Source organism: Oncorhynchus nerka, linkage group LG27 (assembly GCF_034236695.1).
Source record: "Oncorhynchus nerka isolate Pitt River linkage group LG27, Oner_Uvic_2.0, whole genome shotgun sequence".
Lineage (NCBI taxonomy): Eukaryota > Metazoa > Chordata > Actinopteri > Salmoniformes > Salmonidae > Oncorhynchus > Oncorhynchus nerka.
In genome coordinates, this window is record NC_088422.1 from 71,370,980 (window position 1) to 71,385,261 (window position 14,282).

General features: G+C 42.2%; 1 protein-coding gene across 1 annotated transcript in view; it reads left to right on the forward strand.

Annotated features, from left to right (window-relative positions):
• The window catches only part of LOC115112284 (E3 ubiquitin-protein ligase NEDD4-like), a 53,943-nt gene that overhangs the window by 3,051 nt on the left and 36,610 nt on the right, over positions 1–14,282 (forward strand). Inside the window, 4 exon segments of the mRNA XM_065011955.1 lie at positions 457–535; positions 628–666; positions 6,796–6,849; positions 13,006–14,112. Coding sequence (XP_064868027.1) covers positions 457–535; positions 628–666; positions 6,796–6,849; positions 13,006–14,112 — 1,279 coding nt within the window.

Genomic DNA, 14,282 nt, shown 5'->3' on the forward strand with positions numbered 1-14,282 from the left:
TCAGAATCTCCAGGCTCTTTCCGCTAAATAGCCCACCATCATTTCCCCTCATGTCAGCAGTGCCGAATAAACACTATTTTTCGACACGTCCATTGTATTGGGACGGCAGGTAGCCTAGTGGTTAGTATTGGACGGTTGCAAGATCGAATCCCTGAGCTGACAAGGTAAAAATCTGTTGTTCTGCCCCTGAACAAGGTAGTTAACCCACTGTTCCTTGGCCATCATTGAAAATAAGAATTGGTTCTTAACCGACTTGCCTAGTTAAATATAAAATTGTAAAAGATCCGTGTTTTTTCAGTGCAACTATTTATAGTTCTGATGACATCATTGGTTTGTGCTCCATATGGCCTGTGGGATAAAACTGTTTCATGCTGAGATGTTCCCTCGTTTGATCTTTGTCCACACCAAGGGAAAGAGACATCAAATTGAGCCTTGTATTTTCATTTTCTACCACAGTGATCCATATACAAGAGTGTCCCTTTATGACCCTGTCAATGGAGAACTAACAAGTCTTCAGACTAAAACAATTAAAAAGGTGAGTAACTGCGACAGCAGAATAAGTACAGAGCATTTATTTGTTTGTTTTGTAAGTATCCTATTTACATTTAAATACATTGTCTTTTCCAGACATTGGACCCGAAGTGGAATGAGGAATTATTTTTCAGGGTAAGTCAAATGTATGATAAAAATAGCATTGTTTGTGTGTGTAGTTGCTGTTTTACCCAGGGCTCTGAGGACCGTTAAGACTCAACCTTTCTATTTCTTTATTTCTCTCTTGATCTCATCTCTTTTTGCTGCATGCCTCCATGTCATATGGACAATTAACTAGATACGTATTTCCTAGCCCTAATGGCCCAGTTATATGTTCTCTATTAATGTTTGAAGCTGCTCCAGATTCTCACTGGGATGCTAACATTTCACAAACAGCAAGTTAAAAGTCAGAACGCAAAACTTTTTATGTTCAAGTCTGCAGACGTGTCGTTATTATTATGATTTTTTTACAATGTTTACCGGTGTCTGTACATAATCAGCACCAACAGGAAGTTCTCCACTGTGTTGGGCGTTGTGATTGGTCAGTAAGACCCACCCAGCATCCTGTGAGTATTGTTGCCCCTGGCTCCTTTCTTGGGCATGTAAACACAGCTTGATTAAATGTTGAACTGAGGGTGTGAAACAGCCTCAGTGAGTCAGTTGGTGTTGGCGTGAGTCCTTGCTCTGACGTTTTTGTGTGGAAAGCTGCGTATGCCAAGGTCCTTCTGTCCTGATTGTTTTTCATTAGGTTGATCCTCTATGTTGGAGTAGCAGACATAAATATTCACAACCCTTCTTTAGTAGCTATGGGAGCACAGATATGAATTTGAATTGTTAGTGTACCTTGAGACCTGAAGTTCAAGGGCACAATTCAAAAGCTGGAACTTTTGCTGACGGAGGTTGAATTCGTTATTTCAACAAACATAAGCTTATTGTGGTTGCAAAAATTTAATCTTGATGGAGAAAACCACAGTTTCTGCATGTGGAGGAAAAGCATAGAGCGGGGTAACTTCTACCTGCATCTGGTTATACCACATAGCAGGAGACTTGGCCCATCTCGCCAGGAGACAGAAGGAGATATTTGAAATGTTTTCATTCCTCTGGCCATGGATATTGATCAGGAAGCTTTTTTGTGTGTGTGTATATAGTTGCACACATTCAGTCAAATATCCACTATGTTTAAGCCTTAGAAACGTATTAGCCATATCTAGAAATGATGGCAGTGTGGCACAATGTCTCATTGCCCTGGACAGTGATTCAACACTCTCCCAGTCATTTGAAATTTAAAAAAAAAACATGTCACCATGCCAGTTGAGATTTCTCCATCTCCTACAGTCTATTCAGGGCTTTTCTCTATCATGGTGTCTTGGTACTGTAAATCAGTACTCAGTGGATTCTCCTTAGATGGATACAGCTGTTGTAACACTAACAGCTCCCTGCACTTTGTTTTACTTGTCCCTATTGTGAATATTGTTATGTTTATGCCTGCCCTGGAAATCTTTAGAACCTTTTTGATAAAATAACATGTGTTCAAACCAATATTAAAATATATTTTAAAACACCTGACTCCCTAGCCTGTCTCTTATCTGTATCTTTTGATTGTTCTTTTGAAGTTAATCATATATTATAAAGTAAACAAGTTATATTTGCCGAACGCACTCTCCCATATATTCTACAGGAGTTGCGGCCTATTTGACCCACCTTACCAACGTGGCAGTGTCAATAATGGCTTCACTTAGCAAGCGGGCCCATTTTTAACAGAAACACATTTAATTTCCCAGTAGTCATGACATGACTTTACCACCCTGGCTTTACCACCCTGTCAGGGGAATCGTTACTATCTTTCACTGTGCGCCCCTTCCCAGCTCTGTCAGGTGGTTTTCTGACGTATTTTAGTTATAGATTATTCTCACTCGGTTTTAAGCATTGTGAGGAAATACACCTATATTTGAAAATATTAAAGAGAAATATTAATGTAAAATAAAAAAGGTGTATTCTGTGTCAAATGGGACGGGTTTTGTAATTAAACCTGGGTGTCAGCAGATGGAGGATCCAGTTAGCTTTCATTAGCCCAGTTAGCGATGGATTTAAATAAAAGCCATGTTCTAGTTTCCAAGAACCTCTTTTACAGTAGGAAGTGCTTGGGATGTTTTCGCTAGTACAAATATATTTTCTGGTCCTCCTTTTCCCATTTTAAAACGAATGAATAAAAACGAATGTCCTATTGTACCTTAATTTTGTCTAGACCAGGTATTCCCAAACTGGGGTACGCGTAATGCCGTCGGGTGTACGCCTCAATATTTTTTCCGAAGAGTCCATTTATATTTTCCAAAGAGGCTATACATTTGGATGAGTTTTTTTTCTCGCCTGAGTAGCCTCGTTTCACTGCCAAAATTCAAATTAAACCATCTAGTGTTCAACGAAATAACAACACAATGTCAAATACAGGTAGCCTAGTCAAATATTTAACATCCAGTCACATTAACCGTTACTCTCTTGCGGGAATTCTACTAACGGTCCATATTTAGCCAAACGTAGATGCTGCTCATTCTGGTTTCTCGAAAATGGTTTTAAAAAAGTAAGGCCCGCGTCCATAGAAACACATAACAGCTCTACTGATAGTACTGCTACTGCTGCACCTGTCGACGACACAAGTTGTTCTGCTTCCACAAGCACATCCAATGCTAGCATCAGTAATTCTACATTTGTTGTTAGCCCAGCTAGCATGAACACTGACAGTTGTGAATCTGATGCAGCTGAAGAGCTACTGCCCCCTTACCTGGGAAAGCACAGGCAAAGAAGTGCAAATATGATAACTACATTGATTTGGGGTACACTTATATTGGGAGTAGTGCCTGTTATTTGTGCAGAAGTACTATCTCACAACTTGGTGAAACCTTCACTCTTGCGCAGACATTTAGAAACAAAACATGCCAATTTGAAAAATAAGCCACAGGAGTTTTTTGAGTGAAAATTAAGAAGACTTTCGAGTAGTAAGACATATATAAAAGCAACAGATACCATTTAATAATAAGGGGCTAGACGCGTCTTATATGGTGAGCTAGGACAGGCAAGCCCCATACTATTGTGGAGGATTTAATTCTTCCTGCTGCCACGGATATAGCTGGGACAATGCTGGGGGAAAAGGTTAAAAAAGCTATATACAGACAATGGCTTCATCAAACAACAGTTTCACGAAGCATCAGTGACATGGCAGGAGATGTTTTGAAACAATTACTGCTTCGCATACAAGCCACTGAAATATATGCATTACAGCTGGATGAGTCAACAGACGTGGTGGCCTGGCACAGCTCCTGGTATATGTCCGTTAAGTTTATGGGGGTCAAGACATCCTCTTCTGGAAACAAGGACAACAGGAGAGGATATTTTTAAAGTGCTGGACAGCTTTGTGATATCAAATGGACTTTGATGGTCAAGAAGTGTTGGTATCTGCTGATGGTGCAAAAGCCATGACAGGGAGACACCTGACACCGCATGGGTACACTGCAGCATCCACCGGAGAGGCTCTTGCTGCCAAAGGAATGCCTGACAGCTTGAAAGACGTTTTGGACACTACAAGTGAAAATGGTTAACTTTGTTAAAGCAAGTCCCCTGAACTCTTGTGTATTTTCTGCACAATGCAATGATATGGGCAGCGACCATGTAGCGCATTTACAACATACAGAAGTGCGCTGGTTATCAAGGGGCAAAGTATTGACACTTTTTTTGGAATTGATAGACGAGCTTAAAGATTTCCCTACTGACCATAATTTTCACAATGACGTTTCTCACACGACTGGCCTATCTGGGTGATGTTTTTTTCTTACCTGAATGATCTGAATCTAGGATTACAGGAACTCTCCTCAGCTATATTCAAAGTGCGGGACAAAATTGAGGCTCTGATTTAAGAAGTTTGAGCTTTTCTCTGTCTGCATTACAAGGACAACACACAGGTCTTTCCATCATTGTATGATTTTTTTTGTGTGCAAATGAACTCAAGCTTACGGACAATGTCAAATGTGATATAGTGAAGCACCTGAGTGAGTTGGGTGCGCAATTACGTATGTACTTAACTGAAACAGATGACACAAACAACTGGATTCGTTATCCCTTTCATGCGCTGCCTCCAGTCCACTTACCGATATCTGAACGAGAGAGCCTCATCGAAATTGCAACAAGCGGTTCTGTGAAAATTTGATTTATTCCGAAGCCACTGCCAGATTTCTGGATTATGCTGTGCTCAGACTATACCTCCTTGGAAAATTGTGCTGTTAAGACACTGATGCCCTTTGCTACCACGTACCTATGTGAGAGTGGATTCTCGGCCCTAACTAGCATGAAAACTAAATACAGGCACAGACTGTGTGTGGAAAATGATTTAAGAATGAGACTCCAATACCACCCAACGTTGCGGAGTTATGTGCATCCTTACAAGCACACTCTTCTTGTTAACCTGTGGTGAGTTAGTCACAATTTTCAATTAACAAATAAGGTTTTATATTTAAGATGGTTAAATAAAGAGCAAAATGATTTATTATTTGTGCCCTGGTACTATAAGAGCTCTGTCACTTCCCACAAGCCAGGTTGTGACACAAACTCACTCATTCTTATGTTTAATAACTGTATCGTGTGTGTGTGGCAGGCTTACAATGATGGCAAAAAACATTTGACATTGCGCTGACCCTGGTGCTAGAGGAGGTACTCAGATGGAGGTTGAATGTTTGAAGGGGTACGGGACTATAGAAAGTTTGGGAACCACTGGTGTAGACAATGCCGCTCGTGTTGATGTTCTTTAATCAGTTTGCTTTGAATGTCATCTTCACCTAGTTGTGAGACCTCTTATGAAATTGCTCAGGGGAAGTTACCACTACCTCTCTGTGGGTGTTTGTGACATCTTGCTTTGCTGTGTAGCCTAACTGTTTTCATGGTATGTGAGTTCTGAGCAACACGAGGTCAAATGTTATGTTTCCACATACCAACGCTTTGTGTGGCCACGAAAGAGATGTTTAGAAGGTACACCCAATTCTAAAGAAACATTCAATTTGAACTTAGAAACAAATAGTAAACTGGTTGAGTTCTATACCTAATGACGGTTAAGGATTTGTTGTGATTGACAGATTTTTTTATTTATTTGATTTATTTCACCTTTATTTAACCAGGTAGGCAAGTTGAGAACAAGTTCTCATTTACAATTGCGACCTGGCCAAGATAAAGCAAAGCAGTTCGACACATACAACGACACAGAGTTACACATGGAGTAAAACAAACATACAGTCAATAATACAGTATAAACAAGTCTATATACAATGTGAGCAAATTAGGTGAGAAGGGAGGTAAAGGCAAAAAAGGCCATGGTGGCAAAGTAAATACAATATAGCAAGTAAAACACTGGAATGGTAGTTTTGCAATGGAAGAATGTGCAAAGTAGAAATAAAAATAATGGGGTGCAAAGGAGCAAAATAAATAAATAAATTAAATACAGTTGGGAAAGAGGTAGTTGTTTGGGCTAAATTATAGGTGGGCTATGTACAGGTGCAGTAATCTGTAAGATGCTCTGACAGTTGGTGCTTAAAGCTAGTGAGGGAGATAAGTGTTTCCAGTTTCAGAGATTTTTGTAGTTCGTTCCAGTCATTGGCATCAGAGAACTGTAAGGAGAGGCGGCCAAAGAAAGAATTGGTTTTGGGGGTGACTAGAGAGATATACCTGCTGGAGCGTGTGCTACAGGTGGGAGATGCTATGGTGACCAGCGAGCTGAGATAAGGGGGGACTTTACCTAGCAGGGTCTTGTAGATGACATGGAGCCAGTGGGTTTGGCGACGAGTATGAAGCGAGGGCCAGCCAACGAGAGCGTACAGGTCGCAATGGTGGGTAGTATATGGGGCTTTGGTGACAAAACGGATTGCACTGTGATAGACTGCATCCAATTTGTTGAGTAGGGTATTGGAGGCTATTTTGTAAATGACATCGCCAAAGTCGAGGATTGGTAGGATGGTCAGTTTTACAAGGGTATGTTTGGCAGCATGAGTGAAGGATGCTTTGTTGCGAAATAGGAAGCCAATTCTAGATTTAACTTTGGATTGGAGATGTTTGATATGGGTCTGGAAGGAGAGTTTACAGTCTAACCAGACACCTAAGATACTGGGGGCTGATAGATACTTGATCTTCGGACTAAAACATTTTGGGGAGATTAATGACCGGTCGTTGTTGATTCAATTTGTTGATGTTTTTGGACCCATTTATTGAAGTCGAACTTTTCTCTTTCAGGTTCATCCCAGGAAGCATCGGCTGTTGCTGGAGGTGTTTGATGAGAATCGTCTGGTAAGTCATTACGATATTCAAATCAAATGTATTTATATAGCCCTTCGTACATCAGCTGATATCTCAAAGTGCTGTACAGAAACCCAGCCTAAAACCCCAAACAGCAAGCAATGCAGGTGTAGAAGCACGGTGGCTAGGAAAAACTCCCTAGAAAGGCCAAAACCTAGGAAGAAACCTAGAGAGGAACCAGGCTATGTGGGGTGGCCAGTCCTCTTCTGGCTGTGCCGGGTGGAGATTATAACAGAACATGGCCATGATGTTCAAATGTTCATAAATGACCAGCATGGTCAAATAATAATAAGGCAGAACAGTTGAAACTGGAGCAGCAGCACGGTCAGGTGGACTGGGGACAGCAAGGAGTCATCATGTCAGGTAGTCCTGGGGCAAGGTCCTAGGGCTCAGGTCCTCCGAGAGAGAGAAGGAGAGAATTAGAGAACGCACACTTAGATTCACACAGGACACCGAATAGGACAGGAGAAGTACTCCAGATATAACAAACTGACCCTAGCCCCCCGACACATAAATTACTGCAGCATAAATACTGGAGGCTGAGACAGGAGGGGTCAGGAGACACTGTGGCCCCATCCGAGGACACCCCCGGACAGGGCCAAACAGGAAGGATATAACCCCACCCACTTTGCCAAAGCACAGCCCCCACACCACTAGAGGGATATCTTCAACCACCAACTTACCATCCTGAGACAATGCTGAGTATAGCCCACAAAGATCTCTGCCATGGCACAACCCAAGGGGGGGCGCCAACCCAGACAGGATGACCACATTCCTTCAGTATGTTCAGACCTGTGGCTTTGACACTGCCACCACTGCTGCTGACTCACTTTACTAAAAGTGTAAATGACCTTGAAGGCACAGACATAGTGATAGTTATTATAATCCTGTACATATGTTTTACCAGTTAGCACTTTATGTATCTAGTCTCCACATTTTGGAGGTTCATAAGTATTTGAACAAATTCATTTGTGTATTAAACTAGTCCGAAGTTAAGTATTTGAATATGAATATGCATGACCATGTTAGCAATTGAAAGAACACTGGATATTATGGGGGAAATTATCAAGCCAAAGGTGAGGACTCAACCGTTCACCTGACACAAGACTGAATCCAAACATTACACTTTTGATTTTATGTGCATTTTACATTTACTGTACTTTTCACAGCATTTTTCAATAACGAAAATCTGAAAATACTCTGGATACATTCAGTAACATAATAAGAATATTCATTGGCATTTTGGAATAGGTGCAAGATATTAAAAAACGATTACATTGTTTGGAGTGAGAGGTCATACTGGTGTTTCCAAGTGGCCACACACCTCTCCAAACTGTGCACAGTTCCTACTTTTATGATATAGTTGAAGGAAAGAGCCCTCAACTATAAGTTCCTTTTTTGTGCTCTCATGGCTTTGCCATTGAGGAACTGAAGCAAGTCCACTTGTAGTTTTTTGTTTGGAACACAGCCCTGTGTCCCAACCATCACACATTACTGTTGTATACGCAATCTAAAAATGTTCCATTTATAAATCGCAATCTGTGTCAGAGGGGCATCATTTGAAAGCTGATTCTGTTGGCTAGCTTAGTTATAAAATATGATTTTAGTGTTAGGCTTTCAAAAGGCACTTCAGACGTAATTTTGGTGCACAGAATGGACTCATGAGTGCATTCAAGTGTGTGTTCTGCGGCAAATGTTCTTCACAATACGACATACCGGCGCATTGTGTCCAGGACAACCCAGGGTATAACACATGTCATCCTTGTAACTGTGGATCAAACATAGCGATCATAAATGTTGATAATGTAAATGACATGTTTTCAAATATGGACATGTGAAGTGAAGTGCACATTTGAACTGTTGAGTGTGTGGTTTGCTAGTATAACTTCAAATGCGATATTTATTATATTTCTCAACGGTTCAGCTTTCAGAACACAAACTCCTCCTGATTTACAGCATTATCCTCACTCTGACAACAAATGTGCAAAAGTAGCCCAATTACCGGGAGGTACGGGGGCATCCTCTTGTCTCGTGCGGTGCTCAAGTTTATAATGTCTGTCAGTCATACATAGTCATACATACCCATACAGCCCTGTGAACTGGAAAACCTGCGCTCTGGTGTCACGTGTAGCATGTTACTACTGTACAGGCTCTGGTTTCCAATTTCGGTGCTTATCAATTACAAAATCTGCAATTTTCAACGAGTGGAAAGGGTTAATGTGAATGAATGATGAGTGAAGGCATACATGTAATGTCCCCCCAAGTATGTCTTGGGGGTATGATGTTTGTGCATCTAACGTTCTCACTATTTATGATTCATTCATAATTATCCATAATCATGGTAGGATCCACGTTAATGTTGACGTGTTTGGAAACATATATTCTATTCTTATTTACAATGAAAGTGACTACAGAATGACACTATTATTTACCATTAATTTATATTGGGAACAACACAATCTGAAACACAACCAAAACAAATTACAAATGCATCCAACAAGTTTTTGAATAGTCACAAGTGTGATGTAGTTGTTGCGTGCTAGGAATATGAGACCAAATACTACACTTTTCACTACTTTAATACAGAAGTGAATTTCTCAATACTTGACATCTTCAAATGTGGGGACTAGATACATAGTGCTTTAATTTCTAAACGGTAAAACGGATATGTATGAAGATACCCTCAAATGAAAGGTGACATTTTGTACTGTTGCCTCAAATTAAACATTTGATCTCAAATCCAAAATGCTGGAGTATAGAGCCAAATTTAAAAGTTTTAGCTTCACTGTCCAAATAAGTACGTAGGGGAGTGTAAATGTGGTGTGTTATCACTTGATTCATTCTGACAATGGTCAGAATAACTTTTACTCTATGAATAGGCCTAGTTTATATTCAAGTATGCCAACACTACCTGAGTAGGCCTACCTGTTTGTATTGCTACCTTCCAGGTGTCTTTGGCTTTCATTTTAGAGGTCGACCAATTATGATTTTTCGATAGCGATTTATTGGAGGACCAAAAAAAGCCGATGCCGATTTGTGTGTGTGTGTGTGTGTGTGTGTGTGTATTTGTAATAATGACAATTACAACAATACTGAATGAACAATGAACACTTTTATTTTAACTTACTATAATACATCAATAAAATCAATTTAGTCTCAAATAAATAATGAAACATGTTCAATTTGGTTTGTTTCTTTCTATACCATTTGTATTTCAAATACCTTTGACTGTTGGATGTTCTAATAGGTACTTTAGTATTGCCAGACTAATCTCGGAAGTTGATAGGCTTGAAGCATTGCGAAGAGCTGCTGGCAAATGCAGTAAAGTGCTATTTGAATGAATGCTTACGAGCCTGCTGCTGCCTACCACCGCTCAGTCAGACTGCTCTATCAAATCATAGACTTAATTATAATATAATAACACACAGAAATACGAGCCTTAGTTTCTGGATTTGACCATATTAATGACCTATCATATTGTTTTTTTGTAAGATACATTTAATGCTAGCTAGTACCTTACCTTGGCTCCTTGCTGCACTTGCGTAACAGGTAGTCAGCCTGCCACGCAGTCTCCTCGTGGAGTGCAATGTAATCGGACATGATCGGTGTCCAAAAATGCTGATTACCGATTGTTATGAAAACTTGAAATCGGCTCTAATTAATCGGCCATTCCGATTAATCGGTCGACCTCTATTTCATTTGTTTATTTCTGGTCTCTGTAATTGTCACATCCACATATTTTGAATGACCCAGTTACCTCTTTCATGAGGTCTACTGACCAGTATCAAGCAGAGAATGCTAGTTACATGTATGACCTACAATACATAAAGGAAGGTATGTTTGTGTGTATGTCACTGCCTCAGTAACATTTAGCCTAGACCTAGGTTGTTAACACTGGTGTTTTGTCCAAAAGTACAGACCTATGTTTTAACTTGTGATGAATACTAGTATACCTTTTTTATAGCAATTTGTCTCCATTAAATCCAGGTATTGGAAATAGAATATCCCCTTGGGTCTTATTAAGAGTGAAAGGTAGGCTATTTGGTTCTGAACACATTAAACTAACTCAAGTATGACCAAGCAGTGATTGTTTTAGTAGCGTTGTTGTTTTGCCAACGGCCACATAGCTGAATACTTATGTGGGGGGTAACTAGCCATGGCTCTGGCCTAGCTGCTTTTGATAGCATGGAGTGACAGGAGTACTGCTGACTGATACCCAGGATAGTCTCACATCTAAGTGTGTAAAGTTGTGCAAACATGGGGCCTCATCCAAATTTAAGACACACCATGTAGGCCTGACTGACTTTCATGTAAATTATAATTCATTGATATCAATAGATTTGCGCAGATCTTAACCTACTGTACATGTACACAATATATCAGTGTTGATACTTTAGTGGCTCCTGAGATTTCCTGATACCCCCATGCCCATCACGGGTTGTTGTGGGAATAGTCACTATGTGGCACGTGGTGTGACGTGGGCGCTCTGACTGCATCAGTCTCAACTGGTGAGTCATTGTCACATCCAGCCTGTGCCACTTTCATAGCATTACAGTATGGAACTGACCTGCAGGCCAGGCTGACAGTAATGCCCCAGAATAGCCCCAGCCTCACACAATAGCTTTTGGTTGATATGGAGTGGAATGTCAATGACAGCATAGAGGGAATTAAACCAACTACTGGCTGTTATATGAGGTGTCGAATGACAGGTGATGCCGCATATATCCCTTTGTTTTTCAGAGCTGCTTTATACATGAAATTAAGCTCTCTATAGTTGCCTACTTATGTGCCGAGCTACTGTAGGAGTGAAATTGTTTTGTAGTAGGTGTGAATGTTTAAATGTGAAAACGAAGCTAGGTCTAACCGATAAACAATTATTTTTGTTGTTTAGTTTATGAGTTTTCTGACTTTTGCCTAATGTAATAACTACCAGTATCTTTCCGACATATTTCCCCGGCCACGGTGGTTTCCCAGTATGGATGCTATTCGTTTTTCTGCACCTTACATGTGGAACAATTTCCAAAACACCCTGAAATTGGGGGAATTGGTGCCTCTAGGGCTTTTCAGACTGCTGTTAGAGGACCCTTGAACTTGTTTGTTTTTTATGATTGTGTGGATTCGTTTTTTATGATGAATGTGTATATTGTGCTTTTTTGTATAGATATGTATATTTCTGTATCTACAGGGCTCACCTGTCAAAATAGTAATACAAAAAAGTGTGTGTGTATTAGGACACCCATTCCTCAGTTTCATATAGAATTTTGCTGAAACTCATTCCTCTTGATTTCCTGTAATTCAATACCAGTGGGTAAAAATATCTGTGGTGGCACAGCACAGGAGAAACATTAGAAGCATAGCTGCTGCTGGGAGCCAGTAGTGCCAGAGTCTTGAGTGAGTGGCCTGAAACAGTTCTCCATGCTGAAGAGACTCCTGTGTTGTTTCTAGTGAGGTGACCAGGAGGAGTGGGGCTTTTGGAAGAGGCAGGGGGGTGTCGGACACGGTCTGTCTATATTTCAGATGGCAGTTGTGACAAGGCTGAGGTTTGGCTGGAATGGGACTTCTGCCCTTTAAAGCCTTGGTGCAGCTCTGTGACTGGGTTGAGTTCAGCTCCTTAAAGAGGCGGACCACTGGGGTTACTTCAGTCTGAGGGGCTTGTGCGTTTGGGTCGTGGCTCCACAGAAGAGCACCTGACCTCCCCTGACTGCTAGCTTTAAAGAGCAGCCCTGAGAGGAATGTAGGTTGTCACCAGAGCTATTTTGGCTATGTGCAGCCGCTAATGATTGTAATCACAGAGCAGAACGGGACTCTGAGAAGTTGCCTTGCCGCTGTTCGTTTTTTCTCCCCAGCAGGTCTCTTGCCTTGCCATGCTCACTACTGGCTCCCAGGGATTAGAGCGTTAGACGAATGGCACGCCGGCTCCGCTTGCACTTTGCGTCGAGGAGAAGCAACACGGATCCTCTGTCAGAGAGCCTGAGCAGCCATGGTGAGGAGAGCGGTCTCTGTGTGTCAACCCGCAGCCCCGCAGAGAGCCTAGCACACAGCTCTGTCCACATGAAGGTGATTCCAGGGCAGCTAGCCTTGGCTTTGCCTCCCCTGTCACCAGAGTACGGTAATTTACAGCGCTACTCATCCGTATTTATACCCAAGGTGAACACCGGCAGCGGCAGCAAGAAGAGTACTCTGCAGATCTCCCTGCAGCCCCGTGGCAAGCTGAATGGAGAGCTGGAGAACAGCACTGAGGGCGGGGAGCCAGGGGTCTGCGAGGTGGGAGCGGGCAGTGGCTCAGATGGGGGCTCCTGTAGAAACAGCACGGCCAGTGACGCAGGCTACTGCAGCAGCAACAGCATCTTTGAGCCAGAGCTCCCAGATCAGCGTAGGGCAGCCCAGGAGACGAGTCTGCCCCGTAGGAAAGCCAGGGTCCCCCTGAGACGCTGCTCCTCCCTGGTTATATTTCCACGGAGCCCCTGTAATACACCACCAGCCTCCCCGGTCAGTCCTGTGGCTTTTCCCGCCCTGCCTCCAGTCAGGGGCTCCTACCAGACTTCTCACCAGCTCCAGTTGTCCCCCAGTGAGCCCCTGCAGGAGGACGAGACGGGTACCTCGAAAGCATCCATCGCCACGGCGATGAACGGCCTGCGACTCTCTAAGAGCAGCTTTCCGTCAGTGGAGTTCCGAGACGCCAGGCCCATGGTGCATTTTAACGTTCCACTTCCGGATAAACCTAAAGACAAAATGGAGGAGTGTGAGAAGACTGACCGCTCGGAAAATTTAGACCGACACTCCAGTGTGCTACTGCACTTTGCCCACCAGCGACTAATGTCTGGGAAGGCATCTACAAACAGAACAACAGTCAATGTTGAATGTCCTGAATCTCTAACCCAGGCCCCTCAGTTGGAGGGTGAATGTGGCCCTCGCCACATTAAGCTGTATCGCAGCACCTCGGCTTGCTTGCTCCCCTCAGCTAAACTTTCAGAGAGGAGCCAAAGTGCCCGTTGCGCAGACAATGGAAATGGACAGGAAATGCCTGAGGAAAACCATTGTCATCACGCCTTACAAAGGAGCTTTTCTCTGGAAGTCCCCTACCATAATACTGGTATTTCATGTCACGTTTCCAACCAAAAACTAGCGAACTCTCCACATGTACACATCCATGTGTCCCACGGCTCTGGGGCAAGGGTCTCTAGCCCTGTCATTAATGTAAACACTAACCACAAAAGGGATCACATACAAAAGAGCCCTGCAAGAAAGACCACGGTGAGTTTTTTTCCTTCACTGGGTGGGGTAGGATAGGAGCTTAGCAAGGCTGAGAATAGAGAGAAATTAGGCCTATGCTTTGGCAAAATGTAGTAGAATGGGTTGTCCATTTATTGGTTAACTTAAGGAATTTATGTTTTCAGCTGTGTAGTGTCATAGTGTATTGGCTC